This window comes from Calonectris borealis, chromosome 21, assembly GCF_964195595.1.
Source record: "Calonectris borealis chromosome 21, bCalBor7.hap1.2, whole genome shotgun sequence".
NCBI classification, from domain to species: Eukaryota; Metazoa; Chordata; class Aves; order Procellariiformes; family Procellariidae; genus Calonectris; species Calonectris borealis.
The window spans coordinates 6,810,506-6,835,529 of record NC_134332.1 but is presented as its reverse complement, the minus strand read 5'-3'; the positions used below and the strand labels follow the sequence as shown (position 1 = coordinate 6,835,529).

General features: G+C 42.7%; 1 protein-coding gene across 6 annotated transcripts in view; it reads left to right on the top strand.

The window, feature by feature from the left end:
• The window catches only part of FKBP15 (FKBP prolyl isomerase family member 15), a 28,876-nt gene that overhangs the window by 2,633 nt on the left and 1,219 nt on the right, over positions 1–25,024 (top strand). For 2 of the 6 annotated variants that reach the window (XM_075170502.1, XM_075170501.1), the window contains exons 3-27: positions 1,578–1,652; positions 2,781–2,879; positions 3,356–3,505; positions 4,513–4,581; positions 5,955–6,098; positions 6,555–6,700; positions 7,181–7,229; positions 7,895–8,014; positions 8,277–8,376; positions 9,120–9,223; positions 10,792–10,885; positions 11,703–11,812; positions 12,206–12,316; positions 12,989–13,083; positions 13,770–13,872; positions 17,287–17,458; positions 17,964–18,100; positions 18,429–18,584; positions 19,286–19,438; positions 19,802–19,894; positions 20,355–20,465; positions 20,968–21,075; positions 21,284–22,053; positions 22,537–22,627; positions 23,105–24,548. In XM_075170502.1, coding sequence (XP_075026603.1) covers positions 1,578–1,652; positions 2,781–2,879; positions 3,356–3,505; positions 4,513–4,581; positions 5,955–6,098; positions 6,555–6,700; positions 7,181–7,229; positions 7,895–8,014; positions 8,277–8,376; positions 9,120–9,223; positions 10,792–10,885; positions 11,703–11,812; positions 12,206–12,316; positions 12,989–13,083; positions 13,770–13,872; positions 17,287–17,458; positions 17,964–18,100; positions 18,429–18,584; positions 19,286–19,438; positions 19,802–19,894; positions 20,355–20,465; positions 20,968–21,075; positions 21,284–22,053; positions 22,537–22,627; positions 23,105–23,179 — 3,435 coding nt within the window. In that variant the 3' untranslated portion in view covers positions 23,180–24,548. Of the gene's footprint in view, positions 1–234; positions 305–1,577; positions 1,653–2,780; positions 2,880–3,355; positions 3,506–4,512; positions 4,582–5,954; positions 6,099–6,554; positions 6,701–7,180; positions 7,230–7,894; positions 8,015–8,276; positions 8,377–9,119; positions 9,224–10,791; positions 10,886–11,702; positions 11,813–12,205; positions 12,317–12,988; positions 13,084–13,769; positions 13,873–17,286; positions 17,459–17,963; positions 18,101–18,428; positions 18,585–19,285; positions 19,439–19,801; positions 19,895–20,354; positions 20,466–20,967; positions 21,076–21,283; positions 22,054–22,536; positions 22,628–23,104; positions 24,549–25,024 lie in introns of those variants that run through there. The other 4 variants (XM_075170499.1, XM_075170498.1, XM_075170503.1 and 1 more) reach the window with 4 other exon arrangements.

The following is a 25,024-nucleotide window of genomic DNA, read 5'->3' as shown; positions in this document are numbered from 1 at the left end:
AACTCATTTGCCCTGGATCTGTGAAAAGAGCAGTTTTCAACTCAAACTCCATAATGTATGGTCTGTAATCTGTGGGCAAGCAAGAAAGTTGTAGTGTCTTTAAGCTAAGAAAGACTGCCTAACGTTTTAGGCATGAGGAAAGAGACCTGAACTCTAAAGAGCTCAGCAACAGTAGAGAGAAATCTGAGGCAGGCAGGGGCAGTTCTGCAGCTGAATCTCTCGCTTGTCTTCCAGTACAAATGGGCAGTACTTGAAGCAAGGCAAGTATGGAGCAGCTGTAGTGGGGAACCATGCTACTAAAGAGGTGAGAAACACTTCACTACTTGAACATTTTCATGCCAAGAGTGCGCTGGTATGAGGCAGTGTTTCTCTGAGCTCAACAGAATGGCTTTGCTTTTCATGTTGGAGGTCTTAGTTCCACTGCTGCTTATGCCGCCCTGCCCTCCTGGGTTTTCTTATGGTTCAGCCATTTACCTTGGTGACATCTTTCTTTTCTGCAATCCACAAGTTTGTTTGTAAGATCTCTTACACCTTATTTTGCAATGTTTCAGGCACTGTACCTTTTCTAATGTTTGCGGAAGTTATTTTGGTATTTATTCAGAATCTGTTTGACATCTGTGCATGTGGAAATCAATATAAAGCAAAATTTTGTCCAAAAGTACAGAGATGCTTTGCTTAAGTTTTGTTATTTCAGTATCAAAAGCATCTCTCCTCCCCAATCCTTTCTTCCCAAGTACTCATCTAGGAACACAGCACTGGGGTGCCCAGTAAATTGGTGTGTTTAAAAGATACGTTGAATACTCTGATCTGTCCTTGATCTTAGTATTTATGGTGTTTCCTATCTCCCAGTTCTTAATTCATGTTGTCTCACTAAGTTGCTTCTGCTTTGGCAAGAACAAAAAAAACCCAGTAGTTTAGTAAACTAATTCCTGAGTCACTGATCTGAGAAGCATTCAGGTGTGGCATTCGTGGGGGAGCTGGGAAGGACAGGGCTAGCAGAAGGAAGCTAATGCGGCCTTTCTCAGGCTGCCTTTGTAATATTGCAACCTGCACAGCTGGGAACAGTTAGCGGATTACTCCCAATTCACTACCTAGCTGTGTTGGCTGAAGAAGCCATTGCTACAGGCGCATAAAGAAAAGCACTTTTGAGCCAAATATGTCAGTAAAATGTATCTGCATTACTTAGTACTTGGAAAGTTCCCTCCAACTTATTACTCAATCTTTTACATTGCTTTATGCCTGTATACCACGTATTATGAGTTTTATGTATTGAAGGGTTAGTGCACCATCTTTTTACACATGTGAAAAATGTGGAATTAGTTAAAGCATCTTGCTTATTGCAAAATAATTGTTTTGAATCACTTGATTCCTGTAGCTAAATAAAGCTTGCATATTTTCAAGGGTTTTTAATAGGTTACAAAATGGTGTCAAGTGTGAAAAATGCTGCTGCAGGGTGTATTTGGCAAATAAATACTGTAGCCTTAGGCTCAGAATTTGACAAAGCACATTAGAATTGAAGATGTTTTGAGTTTCTGCTGTTTGTTCTTCTTCCCTGCCCAATTCGTTGTGGAATCCAGTACAGGATCCTCCTTTACATCAGTCAGCAGCAACAGATCGCAACTGCAAGGATCCATCCAGGCTTCATACTCACGGTGAGACTTTGGATGAGAAAGCCTCCAATGATCTGTATTGTTCACAGCAAACAGGAGTTGACTCTGAAATGCTTTCTTAAGTCTTGGTTTATAGCTTTAGAGATCAAACATCTGGCTGACACAGCAAGAGGTGTCACAGAGACTGGAAGCGCTGTTCTGCTCCCCCTCCTAATGTGTATTGCACAAGAGACTGTTACGTCTGCCTTTTGCAGAGCACTTCATCAGCAGATTTCATAACGCAAGTTCGTACACTGTAGGAGGTATATTATTACCTCTAGAGCACAGAGGAGATGTTTTGAGTTTTGCAGTCCTACAATGGATAGAAACAGAACAAAATTCCTCTTGCTAATAATTTGTAGTTAAGTGACTGAGAATACAACTGAGCAAGCAGAAGGAAATTATAGCAAGGAAATGTGTTCTCTCAGAAATTTGACACTCAGCATTTTCCTGCTGATAAGAACAATTTGGAGCATTGTAAGTCCTAAAATGGGATCTCTCAGGAAGTTCTGTTTTGTGCCAGATTTGCAGAAAATCGGTGTGTTGATTTGCTGCTCTTAGCTTGTCATCAGGTGACATAAAATTTCTTGATTTGATAGATAGAAACTCTACTCTGAAATAGAATTTCAGTCCAAATTTCTGACTAAGATGCTAGTTTGCTCTTTAGTTTTATAAGTGCATTTTGAAACATTAATGGGTCATGTACTCAGCTCGTGGTGACATGGATTTTTAGAAGTGAGGAAAGAGGACTCCTCCAATTGATTCTGGAAGTCTAAATATAATCAATACTTATGAAAAGGAGATTACTTATACTTAAAAGTCTCAGTATATTTTATAGAACGTAGCTTCAAAGAAGCTTGTGAAAGCTTTCACCATCTTGTGAAAGCTACAGCATCTATGAAGAACTTCATATTTTTCCAGTATTTGAGTTAAATAATTCTTTCACAATAATAGCACATAAATAAAAGCTAATTTGTGCATTCTGAACTTGGGTGGTAATACAGCAGGATTCTCCCTCTACTTAATTTCAGTAGCTCTTACTTTAAGCTTCTTTTCGATGTGTTTTTTTTTTTTATTTTAGTTGAATACATCTTTTCATGTATAACATAGGACTGATTTCCTTTCCCACAGGTTCAACCCAACAATTACAGTACTTTCTATGATGATCAGAGACAAAACTGGTCCATCATGTTTGAGTCAGAAAAGGCAGCAATGGATTTCAGTAAACAGGTAACTATTTACCCTGTGCGAGGTAGGACTTGCTGGCCTGTTTAGAACAACAGGCAAATCAAGATGTATCTCTGAGAGCCCCTTATTGCTCTTAGGTTCTAAGTCATAGTTGTCCTTTTTCATTGATGTTTAGCTTTGAGTATCTGCATGACTGTGATTGAGGCAGATCTGCAGTGAGCCTGGCTGAGTTTTGTTCATTAGATACAGGCCTCTTTGAGGCAGGGAGCCTGTTACTTCTGATGGGATTTCTAATCGAGATTCTCAAGTATAGTAACACCAATGGTTCTGTAGAGCAGAGGGTATTTACTTATATAGCTCAGCAAAATTCAGCACAGGGAAAGATGGAATGCCCATAAATGCATCTGTAACGTGGACTTGATCAGTACAGTAAGAAATGGATCAGATCTGTAATGAGTCATAGTGGAACTTGCCACTCTTTTAATGGCCAGAGACATTGATAGGCTTTCCTTCTGCAGGTATGCATTGCCAAATGCAACAGCTCCCCAGTGCTCGATTCAGTCCTCTACCAGGACCTCTCTCTTGGAGAAGGGCAGGGAGCAGAAGGAGGAGACTCTCTGGAGATTGCCTATACGGGTTGGCTGTTCCAGAACAACGGGCTTGGACAGGTAAAGACATTTCTGCTACCTCTTAATACTAAGTGAGGGTGATAGTCCCTGGAAGGAACCTGCCACATCTAGCATAGTATTGGTGCTGATGTTAAAGGTATTTTTTCAGTCACTTATGGCACCATAAGTGAGGTCATGTATTACCTGTAGAATAATAAGGGATTCCTTTACTGTTCAGGAGGAGGTGATTGAGATGCTTTTAACTTTCATAGGCATTCTCACACATTAATATTAATGAAAATGGTGAGAAGGGACAATGAAGCTAGCTATCCTCCTTTGGAAATGGCTTGAGGAAGTGATAAGAAGGGTCTTGTCTGACACAAAGCACGTCTCCAAATGTTAACAGATTGAGATTGCTTTTACATTCTCTACAGCTGTGTCCAATCCAGCTTGCTAATAAGTAAAAGAAATGCTTTGATGTTTCAAAGCATTACCTTTAAAACACTTCTGCTGGTTTTACTATTAGCAAAATTCACGACAAAAGGTTTTGCATTTGCATCCATCTGCAGTTGAATCTTTTTGCTGTAAAAGAGGGCTTTCTGTTTTTCATCTTTAGGGGATTTTTTGTTTTTCTTGGTCTGTCTGGGATCCTTCTCTCTATGTACCAATGGTACATAGCAGAGCTTACTTCTAATCTCCTGAAAGTGTTGTTCAGCTGCGTATGTCTTAGTTTTATGTAAAAAACTTCTAGACAGTTGTTTGCTGCTTGATATAAGCCTGTTTTGTAGTGTTTTAATTGGCCCAATCCTGTCCTGACCATCAAGCTCAAAGCAGTTTTAAAGTCTGAGTCTCCAGCTATTATTCACTTTAAGAAATTGTACTGTGCAATGGACTAGAAGCTCTGGCCATGCTCTGTCTTGTGTCTGTTGAGAATTAATTTTGGAAGTAGCAGAATGGGAAATAGCACATAAGAGATTGTAAGCATTTATGGAACGTGTAAAGTAGCATTCGGAATCTTGAAACAGTTGGGAAATCCATGTATTTTGTGTTTTTGTTCAACTCTCTAGGTGTTTGACTCAAATGTTAACAAAGACAAGCTGTTGCGGCTAAAGCTGGGATCTGGAAGGGTCATCAAGGTAGAACTTCTGGCACTTTCATTGTAATAATTGAACTCTCAGAGCTTTGAATTACTAAAGATCTTCAGGATTCATATATGCTATTTCTGTTACATCTTTCATTTGAAAGAAAACAGTGACTCACTCAAACTTTATTTTCTTCTTAAATTGCACAGTATAGCTAAGTCTCCTTCTCAATGGCAGTGTTAGAAAGAAGTTGTCCTGTTTGGTAAAAAGGAAGCTTCCTGTTTTCAAGAGCTGAGTTTTTTGGATTTTTTGTCTTTGTTTTTCTAGAAGTCACTTAATCCATTACCTTGTTCTCAGGGAACCCTATCTCTAAGGGAAGATTTCAATTTGAGAAGAACTTCGGATTCCTCCCCACTCATTGTGCCTCAGAAGCAGAGGATCAGATAGCTCTGATACAATACCTGGGAGAAGGGCATGGGAGGGTGAACACAATTGACAAGTTTTAGGATGGTCTAGTAGAAGATACTGCCTAGAGTGGTTTTACCCTCTAAGTCAAATCCTGAGGGTTTTGACTGTAATAATTTTTCAGTCCAGGTGGTGTGGTAATCCCTTATGTTATTCCGTAAAATAAGATTGTGAATCGGAGATGCTTCCACTTCCATTACCTGAGTAATTCTCATGTGACCAGTTACAAGTTGTCCTTTACATGCACTATTGTGCGTAAAGTTGTCCTTTAGATGCACTATTTTTCTACTTCATTTTTTTTAACGTGTATCTTATTAATGTTGCTGGGTGTAGTAGTCATCCTGTTATACTGGCATCCATTTGACAGTTTGCATTGCTCTGATTTCTAAATCTCCTTCGCTACAACTGTTTTCTGTGGGTGCTTTGGAAATCCAACCATAGCAGTTTGGAAATGATCTCTCAATGACATGGAGTCCTGATCTTTCCCAGAATGCTGAGAGAGGTTGCCACATGTGTGCCTTGCAAGCCACCTGAAACTGCAGAATTTGTGCAGACAGCACAGCATGCAGTTCTTTTCTCCAGGATATCAGTGTGATCTGTGATAACTGCTTAATCTAAATCTTGAACCAGGTATTTGTAACCATACAGAGTCCTGGAAGCCTCTGGCCTTCATGCTAGAGATTGCTGTATCTGTTTGATTTCATTATGAACATGTCGGGAGCTGCATCTTTATTCTTAAGTTAATATTGCAATTTATAATTGGCCATTATGACGTGTTGTAAGACAAAGGTCTAGTGCTGCAGACTGAAAATGAATGGGATTTTACAAGAATCTCTCTATATGTGTTCTGGAAGCTTCTATAACTGGTGCCTGAAGCAGTCCTAATCAGTGTAATTAAAAGAAACTAATGTCGCCGATCGAACTGTTCGCTTTCTCTTTTGTTGTGTCTCTGAAAACAAAAGGGCTGGGAAGAAGGAATGATGGGGATGAAGAAAGGAGGACGAAGGTATCTCATTATTCCTCCGGCATGGGCCTATGGGGCTCAGGGAGTGGCTGGCCGTGTCCCTCCAGACTCAACTTTAGTTTTTGAGGTGGAGGTTAGGCGGGTGAGTATCTCCTGCCAAGCCTTTATTTTACTGCTTTGTGGCTGTTGGGTGGCAGCGTCTGTCTGCAAGGTGAAAACCTGCTGTTGGCATGAGAACTACAGCTCAGGAACTGTTATAAACCAAATACTTCAGGAAGTTCTGTATCTTTAATTAAAAAAAAAAACACCCACAAAACCCTAAACCCAAAAAATCCCTCTAGGCTGTTTACTAAGACATGTCTGTTCTAACTGTCTTGGGATCTTTTCATTGTTTTATTTGTGAGTCACTTGGGAAAACGAAATACTCATAGTGAGGAATGACAGGATCTAAAGACTCAGCTTCTCCAGTTCTGAATCAGTTGTATGCTTTTACTTGAAGTGCATGAGCTCGACAAAGGAGTAGTCATCAGAAGTAAACAAAGCTGAAAACTTTTTTGGGAACCCAGAAAAACATGGTTTTTGTTACATGCTTTTGAAGGTGAAGTTGGTAAAGGAATGCTCTGGTTCGGATGGACAGAGTGTTAGTTCAAGGGATTCTCCTGCACCTTCTCCGGTACCCAATTCAGATGGCTTCTCTGCAGACACTGGTTTATTGCCTCCATCTACAATACCTCCAAAGCCTGGGTAAGAAGCAGCACAGTTAAAACAACTTGCTGTATTAAAACATGGCAACGCTCATAAACTTCTGGCACAACGCTGCATTAACACATCATTTGGCAAATGTGGGTCCTCTGTGTGCCAACTTAGTGCCATCAGTGTGGCAGAGGAATGCTTGCTAACAAGACTTGCAGGAAATTTTCTGCTTGAATGCTGACTTTCAGATTTAAAGAAATTGAAATAGGCGCAGATGAAAAGTCATTCTTCTACAGCATTACTGAGATCTAGTGTGATTAAGCTGTATGGGTACTGCTACAACAGCTTTCTCATTTCAGGCGGCCGTATAGTCATAAGTTGGTCTTGGGTAATGACTGATTTGTTTAATTGCAAATTTCACATTGTCATTTGTTGCTTAAATTAATCAAATGGATCAGTCATACTTTCTAGGGAGTTCAATTTCATCTTTGTTAATGTCCAATATCAACATACCCCTGTTTGGCTTTTCAGGGAGCCAGCTGTTCGGGCCAAGTCAAACTCCATCAGTGAACAGCTAGCAGTAAGTGGTGGTGTTTTTTCCTAACTAATTTGAAGCCTTAAGTACGGAAGCTTGGTTGGTTTCACCTCTGCATTCAGTGTTGCTGAAGATAAAGTGAACTTTATGCAAGCAAGGCACTCTCAAATGTTCACCTTACTAACAGCAGATTAGGGCCTTGTTTTTGCAGGGATTAGCAGAACATGAGGAACCTCAGTCCCAGTTCCTACTCTTAAATGCAAAGTTACCTTGACCATGTGGATACTCACAAGGCTAGTTGACTTCTCAGATAAATGAACAAATTTAAAATGGATAACAAAGAGTAATTGGGACATTCAGTAGAAGTTTATATAGCTACATGAGAAGACTTTTTGTGTGTGCTGCTAAGCAGCTTCCTTAATTCACACATTTTCTTCTTGTTGCTGTGTTTTGTGCAGTGATAGATACTCTATGTAATGACAGCAGTGTCATCCCAGAAGGAGAGTATATAAAGCAAGCCAAATTTACAAATCCACATGTTATCTTGTGTGCTTTAAAATTAGTTTTTCACACAGTCATTGAAAAATTGGAAGAACCAGAATTACTAAGTCAATGGTTTAGAAGAGTCTGATCCTGATAGATGTCTCTGTAATATCTGAAAAGCCTGGGCTGAGAGACAAAGAAAGAGTAACTGCAAATATTTCTTTTAGAATCCAGATGTAGCAAAGGCAAAGCTAATTTCCCGGATGGCTAAAATGGGACAGCCCATGCTGCCTTTTCTTGCGGGGACAGCAGGTAGTCAACTTGACTCCAGTGACTCGGAAATAGAGGTACATCACCAATCACTTAAGTGTGACTTTTTTTGATGTTTTTTCTACAGTGTGAATTCCTTAAAGTGGAGTCCATAGCAATAGCTCTCCCTTTGTACAGGGAAAGCATACTCTGTTTCTGTGGCAAAAGGGTTTAATGATTCCACTGTTCTTATCTAGTTCAATTGAGTTAACTGGATAACACCTAGTCTCAAGTGATCTTGGGTTCAAACTGTTCACTCATTCTTTAGCATTTGTTGTAATATGCAGAAATTTTTTTTAGGATCCAAATACACTGAGAGGAACAACGCAACCAGTGGCTTCCTCTTCCATGAGACCATCACAGCCAGCTCATGCGGTACTGCCCACAGTGTCAACACAAGGTAATGTGCTGGTAAGCCTGGGGTTGGTATAGAGAAATTTCACTTCTTTGCAGGCTTCAAGTACAAGGTCTGTACGAATAGAGGATTCCTTTCAGGAACTGAAACAAGAACTGATAGATAGCTTCTAAAAACGCTTGCTGATCCGAAGGTAGACTAATTCATAAAGCACAAGACTGAAGTCCTTGGAGTATGTCTTCATTGTGATCTTGTGCACACATTACTGCTTGAGGAAGAGCAGCCACAGTGCACGAGCTGCTCTGTCATCGTGTGTGCTGGAGTGGCACTGAGATTTCTAGAATACGTGATTTGTAAACGGAACTGTTACAAATCCTTTCCCAGTGAACAGAAATTTTTTTGTTTGAAAATGATGGAAATAATAGCGACGGGTATCAGAGGGCTGGCCGCTCTGGAGTGGGCTTGACCTCCCTTCCCATGATGGAATAGTAATGTCAGCTGCTGGTCAGCTGAGCAGTCTTTAGAGTCAGCCTGAGTAACATCTTGCGTCGGTAAACTTCAGAGCCACCTTTGTTTGAATGAAAAGAGGTTGTCTAAATGTAGCTAGAAGTGAAATTTCTGTGAAAGATTACTCTCTTCTTGACCTTTTATCACTTGTTTGACTGGATTTAATTTTCACGAGGCTAAATTTTTGTCTATTTAGTGACTTTTTTGGCCATTTCACACTGGGTGAGTCAAATTATTTCTAGCTACTTTATGGCATGCTGAATTTCTTTCTTCCCTTTCAGTACCTCAAACATCTGGTTCTACACCCCCGGTATCTTCTGCTGCTTTAATACCTGCAACGATCCAGCCCCATTCAGCCCTGCCTGGAGGAGCACAGGCTTTTCAGGTACCAAAATGAAATCAAGGAGAATCTTGGCACTTCTCTCCTTTCTATTAAGTCTTACTCTCTTCGCCATTGCTGGGAGCAGAGAATATAGCAGCATGTAAGGTTGGGAATCCCAGGCTGCTTCTTGTGACTCTGCTTTGGCATTCTCAGGCTTCCATCACATGCTTCTTCGAATTTAATCAAAAAGGGCTAATTTTCTGCCTGCTGATGGCTTCTTAAAATTGAACTAAGAATTAACCAGACTTGGTTTAATATCTGCTTTTGTAGTGGATAAAACAAAAACTTCCAAGTACTTGTAGAGCAGATGAAAACAAAAGCATTTTAGTTGAAATTTTTCTTGGTCATGGTCTGTTTTTCTGTGAGAGCTCATTTGCACACTTAACATGTTTATGGGTCATGGTTTTTCATCCAGCAAAAGAATAATCTTTTTAAAAGGCTTGTGGTGCTGCTGCTGTAAAGAGACGCAATCTGCTTGCTAACAAGGAAACTTTGGGGGCTTAACGCACAATGTATTTGCCACATCAGGAGTGAAGACTTAGTACAGAGATATCGTACAAACAATTCTATGAAGTCTAAAACCAAGCTTATAACCCTATGGCTTCTAGTTATGTTCACTTAACCTATTTTCTGGAGCGTTTGGGAATCAAATAGTGGCCTATGCCACATAGAAGCATTTTTATTTTTAAAGGGTTGAGGAAGAAAATACTTGATAATGAATACAAACACTATATGTTTAAAAAAACAAACAAACAAACAAAAACCAAAACCAAAAACCAAACACCAACCAAAAAAATCCCCAAACAAACAAAAAAACCCAACCAAAAACCAAACCACAACCCTGGTGCATTGCTTTGGCATTGCATTTTCCTTGTATTGGAAAATGCAAGTTTCCAATACAGGAAGTTGTGGCAAGTTACAAGATAAAAAAGATAGGCTTTTCTGTTTGATGAAATAGAAACTAGTCATTAAAGTGAAGTTTTAATCTGACAGTGATTTTAATGTATTGTTTTGAAAGTTTGACCCTGATGTCCTGAATTCTTGTAGAAACTTGGCCCAGGTTGTACTGTAATTTTTTTTTCCTTGCCTGAGAGAGTAAATTAATATGAAAGAGATACTCCTAGCATTTAATGCCTTCTTCAGTCTGTTTAGCTGCTTCTGATGAGCACTGAGCAGTAAAGTTGCAGTCAAGTTGTGTTGCACTGTTTGAACCTTTCCTAGGAATAGCCTTCTGTTCAAGTTAGCATAACTTCAGATTACTGCGCATCCACTAAGCTGCAGTGAGCTGATCTTTGCCTCTCAAAATGTAAGGTAACATACTCTAGCTTAAATTTCAGTGAAGAAGGTAACTTACCTAAGTTACATAGGTAAGCCTTGAAAGAAGAGCAGCTTTGGGTTTTTTCCCTTTACTATGACTGTTTGTGTAATTTGACTTCCTGCTCCCTAATTCTGTTTTTTTTTCTTTCCAAATATCATCATTGCTCTGGGGCTTAAAAAAAATTGAAAACCACTTAAGTGTGAGGGGGAGAAATATCAAAACATATTCTAATCTATTGAACTTGTTCTGCAAGGCATATCCAGGAATGGCATTTGCTTACACCCAAACTGCTGCATCTGCTTCTCAACTCCAGCCTGTAGGACAGATGTATCCCACACCTTACCAAGGTATGTTTAAAAAAAGTACATGCTTTTCAGCAGGCTGCAATACCTGCAGTAAACTGTTTATAATGATGATTTAGGTAGCAATGGTAGCATACACATACATATTCATCCTGTCTGTAATGCCGTGCTGTTTCACAAATTCTTATTTTTTGATAGCAAATAGGGGCAAACATTTCCCAATAAATATCCAGCTTTTTCTTACCTTAAGGAACTTCGTGAAGTGTGAAAGGGGAGGGAATTTCTAGGTGTATTCCCAAGGCTGTGTATTACTAAAGGTATTTTATAGCTGGTGCTTCCAGTTATAAATATAACTGTAGTAGTAAACAGCTATCCTACCAGCCAGGGAAAGAATTTAAGTGTACATATAGGGGCCTTTACTAAGTGAGAGGACATAGCCCAAAAAAAAGCGCAACCCAAGAAGGACTAAAGGCATTTAAAGAACCATTTAGGTAATCCCTGTTGGTGAAGACTTGAGTATAGCTGAACCTTTCTTGGAGCACGGTTTTTCAGTTCAAAGTTTCAGAAGCCAATCTTCATTCCTATTGTTTGATTGTACCTCTTCGTGTACTGTTCTAGCGCGTCTGGGGGCTTCCCTCTTGTTGACATAAGTGCTGTCACGTGGCTCAAGAATTTCCTGTAGTCATAAACCTGCCTATTCATGTTATTTGGAAAATACCTACATTATTAGTTTTCGAGATACCATGTCACTTCTATTTTTGGGAAGAGAGTGGCTGTCCTATCTGGCAGGCTTAGCTTTTGATATGTCTGTATGCAGGCATTTTCCCCTTGTGACTATAGATCTCTCTCCTTTCCCTTCAAGCACCTGGGGATGTTACTTCCTTTTTGATGACAGAAGCTCGGCAGCATAACACTGAAATCCGACTGGCTGTTAGCAAAGTAGTAGATAAAATGGATCATCTGGCTGCCAAGGTAATGCATAGACAGGCTTGTTAATGACGTTACTGCTATTTGCTCTCCAAATGTAGTTTGAGGAGTTGGCTTTATTTAAATACCTGCAGTAAGTTTGTAAGTGATGTACTAACTTGGTGGGAATTCTGATATTATCAGACCTTGAAGTGGTAGCAATTCAGCTACTATGAAAAAGCTAAGACTAGGCTTGGGGGAAGGTGCTGTCTCTTACTGCCTTAAATATCATGCGATGCATTGTGTTTGGAGAGATCCACTGCCCTACAGGAGGTGTCACAGTTGATACAGTAGCGTATACCCTACAGTGGAACAGTGAATGGATCTTTGCAGGTTTCTGACTCTGACCTACACCCATAAATTCATTTCATCTGACTTAAGAATGGCTTATCCTTGCAGGTGGAGGAGTTGAAGAAACAAAACACTGGTAACAGCTCACTACTGCCTGGTATCTCCTCTGTTACTATGGAAGCCTCCATGATCATGAGCAATATCCAACGCATAATCCAGGTGAGCGTGGCCAGCCTGATCTGACTACTTCCACAAGGAACTGAGCCCGCTGTGTTATTCCTAATGAGGATAGCTGTACTGGCTTGACCCAAATGTCCATCCACCCATGTGTTCTATTTTTGTGTGGCCAAAAATAGCTGCCTAGGTAAGAGCGTGAGATACACAATGACTTCCACCCCTTTCCCCCTGAGAAAAGCTCTTCTCAACAGTTTGTGGTTTGGGTACTTTCTGAGCCAGAGCTGATATATTGGTATTTAATAGGCCTTGGCAAAAGGTTCACGTGAGAGAAATTTCAGCCTCTTCTTAAACTGTTATGGACTTAACCCACAGCATCCTGCAGAACGGAGTTTCACAGCTGAAGTATCGCGTTGCAAGAACCACGTACTTCTGTTTTTCACTCAGTCTTATGCTTTGTAGTTTTTCTAGGCAGCAACCTTACAATCTTGCGGTTTGTGGGTGAAAAAGTCAACCAGACACAATATTCTCTAGAATGAGGTTTGGCAACCACTGTCCCATGCCAGGATTCTTGCTAAATGTGGCATGGCACCTTCCTGTGATGTTACCGCAGAAGGTGATAAGTGTCATCACTGTACTGCATCTGTACAAAACAAAGGTTTAGGTACTGCAAGGAAGTCCGAGTAAGATGAATATTCATGCTGGGCTATGCTTTAGGAGAATGAGAGACTGAAGCAAGAGATATTTGAGAAGAGCAGTCGGATTGAGGAGCAGAATGAGAAGATCAGCGAGTTGATTGAACGGAATCAGAGGTAAGGAGTGGGAGGGTACAGCCTCTCTGCATCTGCAAAGACTTTCTAGCTTACACTCGGTTAGGCATAACTAGGAGGGGTGTTCTTTAGGATAGAGACACGTACTGATATTTTTAATTTTTTTTTTTAAGGCATTAAAAATGTGGGGGGTTTCTCCTCTCTCTCTCTGCAGGGTATATCTCGAAAACTGTGGTTTACACATTCACGTTTACTGTGAAAGGGGGAAAAAGCCTTCATGCTATCTTCTTTTGAGCACAGTTGCTCTGCTTCTGGGAGTTACTTTACTTTTGCTAGCTTTTTAGTAAGGTGGAAGAAATTGTAGGGGATGTGGTGTCCCTAATTCCACTGTTGGGTGTGTGTTCCATTCAGTTTAAGAAAGGGAATAACTTGTTTAAGGAAATGGCAGAGGTCAGGGGATATCAGGTTATCAAAACTCTTGACTATGTGGTAGGAAAACTAGTTGCAAAGAGGTAAAGCACTTTTCCAAACTGATACAATCTCTGCTGTGCCAGGCACACCCATTCCACCCTTTTGAGATCAGGCTCTTCCTAGGGCAGGACATCATGCAAAATTGTCTGGGCTTGTCATGAAGAAAACTGCTTTGAAGTATCACTTTTTCTGTTTGAGCCTTTTGCTCCAAGTCATGTATTTACATAAATGCTCATGCAGTCTTCCCCTGTTCACAGATACGTCGAGCAAAGTAACTTGTTAATGGAGCAGAGGAACCATTCACTGCAAACAACAAATGAAAACACACAGGCAAGAGTGTTGCATGCAGAACAGGAGAAGGTAATGGTGACAATGAGCAGAGCCATAGACCTCTGGCTGCAGCCAGGAAAGGGGCTTGTTGTTGCACTAAAACATGCTGAAGCCTTGTTAGTCAAGGCTTAAGTCAGTTCTCTTACAAGACAACTGCAGTTCTGAACTTAAGTTCTGAAAGCTGTTTTGAGAAGTAGTTTGAATATTTTCATGGCTTTCGTAACAAAAGCAGCCCAGAGGATATAAACGATAGATAGATAGATCTTTATGCTGTCATAGTTTGAATATTCGTATCTTACAGGAAAGTGTCTGATGTATTCTTAACTTTGTAGGTATATGGCCAACATGTTGAGGAATTGTGTGTATCACAGGGCTTTGTCAGGTTGAAAATGTACTTTGTTCGTCTAGTTGCACTGACAGTTTCAGAAGTTTTTTTTATTCCTTCTATTTAACTGACATAGAGTGAATGTAGCTATGAGAAAAATTATTTCCTACTAGAGTTTCTTCATTGCCCTTTTTTTACAGGTTTTTTCATACTCATCAAGAGCTGGTTGCTTCTACCAATAATGTATTGTGCTTTTCTGAAAGGGGCTGTTGGGAAATAGCTTTCAAACCAGTTAAATGCACTTATGCATGGCTGCATATCCTGTAATGTCCACTCATGACAGCCTAGCCTAGGTAGGCTAGCTTTGAGGTCTGTAATTGCATGGTCTCTTCTATGCTTTCTCAAGCACTGGCCTCTTAAATTACACCAATTTCAGTCTTGCACCATGGTCCCCTGCTGAGTTGTGTATCTCTCCAATTCAAATGTGAGATGATAAATGCTTGCTCTACATGAGAACCATAACTCGATGCACCTAAAAATGACAGAAACTGCAGCTTTCCAAAGTATGGTAGCAAGTATGCTAAAGAATAGAGCGATATATGGCTGATAATTATATGAGCAGACAAAGAAGGAGAGCTGTATTTCTCCACTGAGAATCCAGCCTGTGTAATAACTAATTAGGGGAGGAAGCATCTTTTGGAAGTATAAGATATGATCTTCAGGAATCTTTTGGGCCTCATCTTCAACAGGACTCCACTTGATTTCAGCAGACGCTGCCTAGGTGATGACACTATTACATGAATAAACCTCAGGCTCAGACCAGAAAAGCCATGACTTGCACTGGAGAAGATTTCCCCTAGTTTTGTGAGAGTATTGACTGTAAATATGAAGGCTGGTATTCCTTCCTCTTCCTTTTATCTAATCTAACGTGCTTTGTGACTGCAATTGCTGAGATCACTATGGACAGACAGAGTTAGGGAAGAGAATTTTAAGCTATTTTATCTATTCTTTACTTAAAAATAGGGACTCGCCATTTATTTTGTGATACAGGCTAGGCATCTGTACCCAGGATCACCGAGAAGAGGTATTAGTAGCTTGCTGCTTTTGGGTTATAGATCTTCGACCCTGGCAGAGCACATCACAGCTTTAGATGAAGGCTTCGTGTACCCTAATGATAAGTAATAGCCCACGCTCTCCAGCGCAGCGAAACAGTAGTCACCTGTAGGACCGCTCCTGCATCTGTGGTGTGTAATGTATACCCTTAGCTTCTTTCTTTTTAAGCCAGCCTTCACTACCTTTTTCTGTCTAAGCTTTTACGGTTCTTGGAATAATTTAAAGACTTCTCTGGCATGCCTTAGGCTCCTGTAATGAAGCATTTTGCTTTTCTGATGATAATTAATGCCTCTGTCTTTCAAGTTGTGTTCTTAACTCTTCCTGTTTCCTGTCGCTGCTTTCTCTTCCTAGCACATGCTGCCAGTGGATCGGGGCTGGGACCAGGTGAGGCAGTGTGTCTGCTGACTGTGCAGGTGATAGATAATTGTGCCCTAGGCAGTGCCAGCCCAGCTTCCTCTTGAACTAGCGAGAAGCTGATTGGCATTAAAAGAATTGCTTCAGATCTTGAATTAGCACGGATCTTCAACTTGAAAAAGACCTTTACAACTGGCAGTGTAGTCACTGGCCCCCTCTTTCTTGGGGAGCCCTTTCAAAGAACTTTGTCACATTGCTGCTCATTTCACCTCCCCCGTGGGAAAAATAGGACATGATCATATAATTGTCAGAGCAGATACAGATCACATAAGATTCTTGGTACCTGAAAGCTGGAGGCTGGAGCTGAGCTAGTATAGATATGAAGCATTCACTGCAGAAACTTAAGTCTAGTAACAGTTCCTGGCATAGGATTTCCTTTTTAATTTTCTTTATTTGCTATTAAAGACAAAGGCAAGTGTTAAAATAACCTTCAGGTATGCCATGGGGTTTTGTTTTGGTTTTAGCTTGCTAAGAGTTAGTATCTTGAACTGCAGTGAGACATTTATGGAAACCTAAGAGGAAAGCAGATCTGACTTTAGCCAGTTTCTGTTGAAATGCTGCCTCCTCTTTAAAATTAATGGTGACCCTCAAGGTCAGCACATATTCATCCTCATCATAGTTGGAACAATTTTGCTCACAGCTCTTCTCTGCCAGAAGGTGGTGGTCCTAGTCTGAAGAGAAATGCTTCAGTTCTCTTATGGGGATAGAGCAGAGAGAAACTCTGGTTCTCCTGAACTTATCAGTTACAAGAACGTGAAAGCCTTTTGGGCATCTGAATGTAGGCATTGATATAGAAGCTGTTTAGGTATTCCCGGCAGCAAGTGAGGCTTTCTGATGGATGCAGTTCTGTCTTTGCAGAGCATCCTCTGAATTTTGTGTGTCATGCAACAAGATTGGGAATGTGACGTTGTGCCTTTGTCTTGATGCCTTGAGCCTCTCCTAGCATATTGTTTGCAAGTTGTCTAACAAGCTGTATTAGTACCTGGTTTTACATGAGTCACTGACTTTGAGCAATACTAAATATAAACAGGTCAACAAATTACTGTGAGAACTATGCTCCAAAATGACAGCCTTGCCCGTGCGGGCATCTCAAGGTGACTGTGTGCTGTGTGCTCTGGAGGGAGGGTGCTCTTTTGGCTGCAACAAGCCTATGTTTTTTGTGGTTTTTCAGCGATTTGTAAGTTTATTGAAGATAATTAGATGTTGGAGCCCAGGCTTTTACTTGAATAGATTTTGTCATAGCCTGAAAGCTTTGAGCAGAGCTAGCAGGCACTGGTACTTATCTTAAAAACATGATTAAGCTTTTCAGGAAAACTCACCGAGTTGAACTAATGTGATGAGGTTGTTGGTGGCCTTGTGCAACTTTCTAGTCAGTCTGGACAGGTTACAGCCAAACGACTCACAGTAACATGGCAAAAAAGTTATCATTACCTCTTCAATTGGGAAATGTCTGTGAGGTGCTGGATTCCAGCACTCCCCCGATAAGGTCTCCAGTACCTTATCAGTTCTTCCTGTGAGAACAGTTCTGGTGCCTCCTCACGCTCACATATCCTTCTTTTTCTCCCTTTTCCCTGCTCCATTTTATGATACAGGCCAAAGTTGCAGAGGAGTTAGCAGCTGCCACAGCACAGGTTTCCCAGCTGCAGCTGGAGCTGACTGCCCACCAGAAGAAGGAGATGGACCTGCGGAAGCAGCTGTCTGCTGCCCTGCAGGAGGCAGAGCGACATGAGATGCAGCTCAACAAACTGCAAGCACAGTTAGCAGGTAAGACTTCTTGCGCCTGTTCCACGAGAGCTCCTTTATGTCATTCTTTTTCTTCTTTTATAAGTCATAGGTTTTTCCTTTCTTCTGGGGTATCTATTCCTGCTTTCCCTTGGACCAAAGGGTATCAGAAAGGATATTGATGCACTGAAATGTCTGAAGGGTATGTGCATCCTTGTTACCAGTAAAAGGGCTGAATCAATGAACAAAATCATCCTGTCACAGGAATGTCTTCTGTACAAGCAATCTCTTGGCGTTACTGTCTAACATCTTGTAGGGGAACCAGAGATTGAAAAGTTAAGTGGTTGAAAAGTTAATATAAAAGCTGAGGTATTAGCATTGCCATTTCACAGAAGCAGCTCTTGATAAATTCTAGTTCCCACTGTAGGTGCAAGCCATGTTGTTGATTTCATTGTGCAAGAGACACTGTTCCTTCCCATCAGCCCCTAAATGAGCTAACCTGAAATATCTGTAGCGCTGAAACCCACAGTGAAGTGTATTTTTGCAGAGCTCCAAGAATCCTCTGAGGACACTCAGACTAGATTCAAAGCTGAGAAGCAGAGCCGCAAACAGCTGGACATGAAGATTACAGCATTGGAAGAAGAGCTAACAGACCTAAGAGTAGAAAAGGAGACTCTTGAAAGGGTATGTCCAGTGCTAGCATTGCGGAGAGATGCTGCAAGTTTCAGCTGTTTGCTAAAATCTAACCCAACATGCTTGTAAATATGGAAGTTAGGTGAATCTTGACTCATCTGCAGGCAAGGATCCTTGTGCTGGCGGATCCTTTGTGCTTATCTGAATTTTTTTTTTTAATATCTTAAGCAGTAATATGCTAACCTTTCTACCTATAAAATAAATCTCAGCTTGATTGTAGAGTGATAAGATTCTCTGCTCAAGGAGGCTTTTTGTACGTGAGGAAGAAAAGCTACTTTGGTGCAGTCTGGTGTATTCTAAGTTCTGTTCTGTATTGCAGAATCTTGCAGAGAGGAAGAAGAAATCCCTCTCGGAGAGAGCTCAGGCAGAGGAAGAGATGGAAGAAGTACGCAGATCATATCAGCAGGAACTGGACAAGCTTCGACAGTTGCTGAAAAAGGCACGGACTTCGACTGACCAAGCAGCAGCAGAGCAGGTGAGGAATTGTGGGAGCTTCTCCAACAAGTGTCTGGAAGGCTTGTAGGAACCTACAGGTAGGAAATAGTTGTGAAAATGCTCAGGTAGTGGAAGAATGAAAACGTTATCTGCTTGATTTTAGGGGTTAACTTTAACACAGGGTCACTTTGTTGTCTTTCTAAAATACCTTTGCTGGTGTTTGTTGGCCCTGCTTCCGACTTCAGGATTTACACTGAAGTCTCTCTAAGGAAGTGCATGGTTTGAGTAGGCAGGAAGGCTGCTGGGTCCCAGTCGTTCTCTGACTCAAATCACAGGGTACTGACGTGGCTGCAGAGATTTGGTGCAGCATTGGTGCAGGCTGGCATGCAGCATCAGATTTAGACTGTTAAAGAGTGTGAAACTGAGGAAAGGAGAGGCACCAAATTGAATTCATAGTAGAAAGAAGAATACAGGACTGCTGATGAGTGAAAGACTGCTTAGAAATACGCCAAGAGATCTGAAATCTGAGCCAGACCTTCAGGCCAGCCTGAGGGATTGTGGCCGGAATTGAACTCTGAGAGGCGTGGGCAGGAGCTGGTGACGGCTGCAGGGCTGCCATCTGCACGTAGGTATTCCAGCCCAGGGCAGGAGATTTTGTCCAACCCAAGCTTTCAGCCACTTGTTGTGCAAATACAGATTGTGTGTGTGTGTTCCTAATGATCTCTCTTACATGATGGGCAGCTATCGCTCATCCAGGCAGAGCTGGAATCCCAGTGGGAAGCCAGATGTGAACGTACGCTGGCCTCGGCCAAGGAGCAGCACGTTAGACAGTACCAGGAGGTGTGTGAGCAGAGAGATTCCCTGCAGCAGCAGTTGTCCCAGCTGGAAGAGAAGGTAAAGGGCTGTTCCTTATTGCTGAAATGTAATGCCAAATAACCAGTAACTGTAACTAACAGTCCTCTCCCACCTAACTGTGGCTTGACTTTTTAATTTCTTGACTGTTACAGAATTTGTTCTTGTCTGTGGGATGTGTCTGTACTTGCATCTGTTACGTTGGGTTGGTGGGCTAGTGAATTTACTACTGCAGTTCTTAATGAGGGAGAGCCAAGATGATGTCAGTCTCAGACTGAAGCAACGGCTACAATCTTTTCTGCTTATCTGCACTGTTCTGAGTGACTGTTTTTGAGTAGAAACTGTTTTGAAGTGCGTGACACTGAAAGGTCTGTAAACTGATGGGCTCTAGTTCTTGTCTTTCAGCTTGCAGCTCTAAAACATTCGAAAAAAGCAGAGGAGCAAAAATTGTCTGAGTTTCAGCAACGTTTGGAGCAACTAGAGCCTATCAAAGAGAAGGTAAAGGGAATAACACAGCAGCTGTATATGAACTGGAGTGCAGTAATCACTAGCCTCAGGCTACCTACGTCCAGAATAACAAGAACATGAGTTCCAGAATATGAGAGGGAAGGAATAACTTCACGTTGCTTCCAGCAAACCAGAACAGGTTCAATGATGAGACCCAGCCCTCATTTCACTGGGATCTCAGTAATGCTATGCCCATTCTTGGTGTTACTTGAACTCAAAGAGCTAATGACACAGTTGTGAATCTCCAAGGTTTTGGCTTGGTTGGACGTCTTTATTTTGGTGCTGTTACTTTCAGCCCAGTCTTTTGCAACTCTCTGTCAAAGCCCTGCTTAGAACTCCACTCAGCAGTTTACCCCTCACTAAAAAACTGTTTACAGATAACCCATCCGTTGCAATGTTCGTTGTGGTGGTGTCCCTGGAGCTGTTCTAACTTTCTGTTTCCCTTTGGCAGTATTCAGCCTTGCAGTCTGATATTGTGGTGCTGAAGGCTCGCTATGAAGAACGCATCCGAGACCTGGAGAAGGATCAGGATGGATATTCACCTGCAGACTTCACGGAAGAAGTGAGCTTGACTATCCAATATTTCTCCTTACTAAGCAAATCTATTCTATTCGCCTTGAATTATTTCTCTTTGAGCAGAGACAAGGAAAAACATTATTTTCTCCACAGAAGCACTGTGTTTCTAGTAGCAGGGTCTATAGAAGAAGAAAGGATGATCTTCCTGCTGCCCACTTTATTGCTTGAGTTTTAGGTTAAAACTTAAGATTTGAAGTTTGGATTTATAAACTGAAAGAATAACAAGAAATAAGTGTAGTCTGCTTTGGGTTTGTGCAACCTGCCTCATTTTTGGAGGGATGGGTTTGGTGCATATGTAATGGTTCTGAATTACAATGGTATGATGTATTCTGTTTCAATACTGGAATTTCTGATCTGAAAAGTGGATTATTTGAAAACTGTATGTTTTGGGTTTATTGTTCCTTCACCTGGAGAAGCATCTGATCTTGAGTCCAATGCTTCACGTGTTAATGAATCCTATCTTTGTTTCCTGTCTTGCTCGTTCCCAGGTAAAGAAGATAATGAATGGTGTATTTCAGTCTCTTCGGGGTGAATTTGAGCTGGAAGAGACATACAGTGGCAGGACAGTTCTGGGTGTGGTCATGAACACTATTAAGGTACAAGGGTGATAAGAGATAAAAGGTGATCAATGTGAGAGAATAAGCCTTGGGCTAAAAACACAAATTTGCATTGTGAGTCTGAAATAACTGTGAAGCAGAAATTTGCTGTGGGTGGCAAAGCAGCCCAGTAGTAGAAGAAGATACAGGGATCTGTGGTGGTTTGTGTTTAGAGTATAACCTACATTCTCTCTACTCAATTTTTTAGACTGTAACACTGCAACTACTCAACAGGCAGCAGGAGAGACCAGATCATGACAGTGAAAAGGAAGAACCTGGAACAGGAGCAGTGAGACAGGAGGGATCACTTGGAGCAAAGGAAGACCACGAAGAGCCCATGCAGCATAGCCCAGCACAGAGTGTTGCTTTCCCAGCTGCTCCTGGGGAAGCGACCACAGGCTCCACGGTGTCTGACCAGGAAGGCGAGACTGCTCCTCTGTCTGCCAGGCCCAGAACTCCTGAGCAAGAGCAGGTGACACAGAGCAGTGTGGTGTCAGAAGATGAGAAGGTCCAGGAAGAGCATCTCTCTTCTGGAGCTGAATCCTGCCTGGATCCTGATAAGGGGCCTGTGGCTGCAGGACAGCCTGTTCCTGAGGTGGATGAGGACTTCGTCCCAGCTGAGCAAAGGCAGGAGAGCAGTCCTGTCGGGAAAGCTGAGGCTGAACGCAGTCCCTCCAGAGTATCTTTGCAGGCAGAAGCTGCAGAAGCTTCTGTTCTAGAAGCCAAGCCAGGAGAAGCAGATGTGGCAGTGCTTCCAGAAAAGCCAGCTGCGGAGCAGAAGGCAGAGGAGCCTGTCGAAGGTTTAGAGCCCCCCCCCTTAAACGGTGAGGGAGGGAACTGCACAGACCCATCAGGTAGAGCTAGCTCCAGGGAGGAGCCCGCTTCAGTATCCAACACAGCAGAGCCGAGCTCAGGTATCATCAGAGACACCCCAGGACAGCCGGAACTGGGCTCCAGCCCCAGGAGGAAAGATTCCAGGTAAGGTGTGACTGCTGGGGTAGCCACAGTCCCACTTTCCTGCTGATCCGCTCAGTCTGGTTCGGCAGCACACCCAGAGGCTGGTACAGCTGTGCTGCTGCTGCAGGGCAGCACACGCGGTAGGGCTGAAGCACCCTCACGGTGCTAGCCCTGGGTGGCACGAGCCAGGCACTGGCGGAGACCAGGCTGTCCAGGGCACGCTCTGCTGGGAGGGCGGCTGCAGAACAGGCTCGTGTTTGGGTGGAGACAGTGGTGCCGTTATCCCTGGTGAATGGTTCCTGGCTGAGCGCAGAGGGGAGGGTGCGGTTTCTCTAGGATCTGATATTGGAGGCTGCCAGGTCCCAATGTCGTTTTGCACTGGTGAATAGTGTGTGCCTTAAGTTTGCCTCAGCGTCAAAACTTTGCCATCATTCTTTAACACAACTTGTAAAATCAAGATCCCATCATCTGCAAGCGAACTATTAATTCTTTATCTTCTCCTAGCCTCTTTGAGGATGACAACTTCTTTGAAACAGCATCTCATAAACCACTGAAGCCTCGAGTTCCCTCTGAAGAGGAGGATGAGGAGGAAGTGGTATGTGTTTGTATCTTTCCACTCCTACTAAACTGGTTCAGGTGTTAACCTGTAGCTTATTGTGAAATCCTTCCCATGGCAGTGGGGGGGACTGTGTGGCTCCTGCCAGCTGAGCTCAGAGCTTCCCATACGTTCTCTGAATAAATCAAGAGTATCTGGGTTTGTTTCTTGTTGAGGTTGGAGGGGTTGCCTGGGCTGAGATAGTGATGACGAACTCCTGCTGGCATGAAGTTAGCAAGACTTGCCAGGTTAATTGAAGGGTTTCAGTGTCTTGCCCCTCTCGTATCCCTTTTAGCCTGTAAGCATTCTCCTGGAATACTAAGCCATTATATGAAAAGTATAAAAACATCAGTAACGAGGCTTCTTGATATCATCTCCCTAAAGCTGATGGCGATTTCGGAGCCAGAACTGTGTAGCAATTACTAAATACTGGGAAGCTGTTACGACTGACAAGTTTTCCTCTGGTTTTACTTCCAGAGCATGAAGGGGCGTCCCCCTCCAGCTCCGCTCTTTGGTGATGACGACGATGATGATCTGGACTGGCTGGGATGAAGAGCCGGCTGGTGAGTTATGAGCCCTCTCCTCTAGGCAAGGCCTCTTCCTGTGCACTTAGCACTTCACGAGCTGCTTACGTGGGACAGTTTGGACAACCAGGGACTTCCCAGGCTCTTGTACTGCAGACTGATGGGGCCTGAGAGCAAATGGCTCTTTTTGCACTCACGGGTGCTCAGACCCATCGCTCTGAGCTGACAAACACACGCAGAGCTTGGGGACGAGCTGAAGGAACCAACCAGTCTTACTGCACGTTTGTATTGCTGTCCTACTTCTGTGAACCGTTGATTCATTAATCTGAAACTTTATGCAAATATGAACTTTGTAAAGTGCTTCAGATGAACAAGTCTGGCAGGACCCTGGAGTAGGTAACTACTTTTTAAAAAAACAGACTAAAATCTCTCCTTCCCCAGAGAAGATCATCTTGGAATATTTCTCTTAGTCCCCAGGGTGGCTCCCAGGGACTGTACACCATCTCATCACCACCTATCAGCAATGTGCAGCGGGAGATTTGGCCGAGAGACCCCAGGCAGGCGTTTTCTGTGAGCCACCGGCTCTGCACAGTGGAAACCCCAGGGGCTGAGGCGGTTCGGGTCAGCGCTGTTGTACGTTGGGGGCTGCGGCACACGTGGTGCTCGCTGACCCACAGCCTGCTGGGCAGGGCACCCGGTGGCGGCACTGAAAGTCAGGGCTCTGTCAGACCGACGCTCCAAGCGCAGATGTAGCATCGGTAATTGCTGTTGTGAGAAGCCAAATCCCCAGCGGTGTTTTATGGAGGAGCCTGAGGCTCACAGAGGCCTCACAAAAATGATTCACTGTGCAGCCACTCCTCTCTTCTCTGTGGCCAGAGGTGAGATTTGTTTTTTTTCTGGGTTGTGTTTCGCAGGCAGTGACAGCAGCAACACAGATGTGTAAGTGCTTCTTGTCTAGGGAGAGTTCCTGTAGGCAGCCAAGCCCATCCCCTGTGCCTTTTTCTCTGCTGCTGTTGAAAGTGTGACAAGTTAAAACTTGGTGATGGTGGGACGAAAGCTGTAACCCAACCTCACCTGGCTCTGCCGGGCAGCCAGGAGCTTGGGGTGTAACTTTTCAGTCTAAGTGGACCAAGAGGGGAAGGCAGTGAGGATAGACAGCTGGGCAAACACTTTGGGTTTCTCACAGCACTTTTACTTCTACACTCATTGGCACTGATGCAACGTAAAATTAGGAGCAGGTCTTTGTGTCTTTAAAACAAATAAACCCCCCTTCACTTAATAAAATGGAAGCGCTTAAAATAATTCTACTACAGTTTAGTTTCTAGAACTGCCTGTTATCATCTCTGAATTGAATTTGATTTGTGTCCTCCTAAATGCAATTTCTTGGGAGGAGGGGGGGGAAAAAAAAAGCTCTGGGCATTCCTGTTCTGGAGTGTAGCAGTGTGGCAAGTCCCTGCCCCTGCGCTGCACACCGATGCAGCTAAAATTGTGGAAGAGACCAAAGCCTGTGAAATAGCTGACCTGCTGCCATGCGAACGCTTGTCTCGCAGGGTGGACTTAGCTGGGGTTTCCTGGGGAGCTGCTCCAGAAGTCAAAGCACTAAGTGCTAAACATGACGGTGTGTGAAACCTGGGTCTTCTGAGGCTCCCTTCCTTGTGCTGCCCTGAGCGTAGGTACCCTGATGTGGCCCCTGGACCCCCTGTCTGTGGCAGTGTCCTAGTGGAGGTTGTTGCTAATACTAACAAATTCCACTTCTTGTTTCCTGTTAAAATAGACAACCTGAGGGATTTGCATTTCACTTCTTGAAAAATAAAGTGCAATTAAACCTGTATTTTTTGCTTGCATAGGTTTTACTTTAGTCTGGCTTGATCTA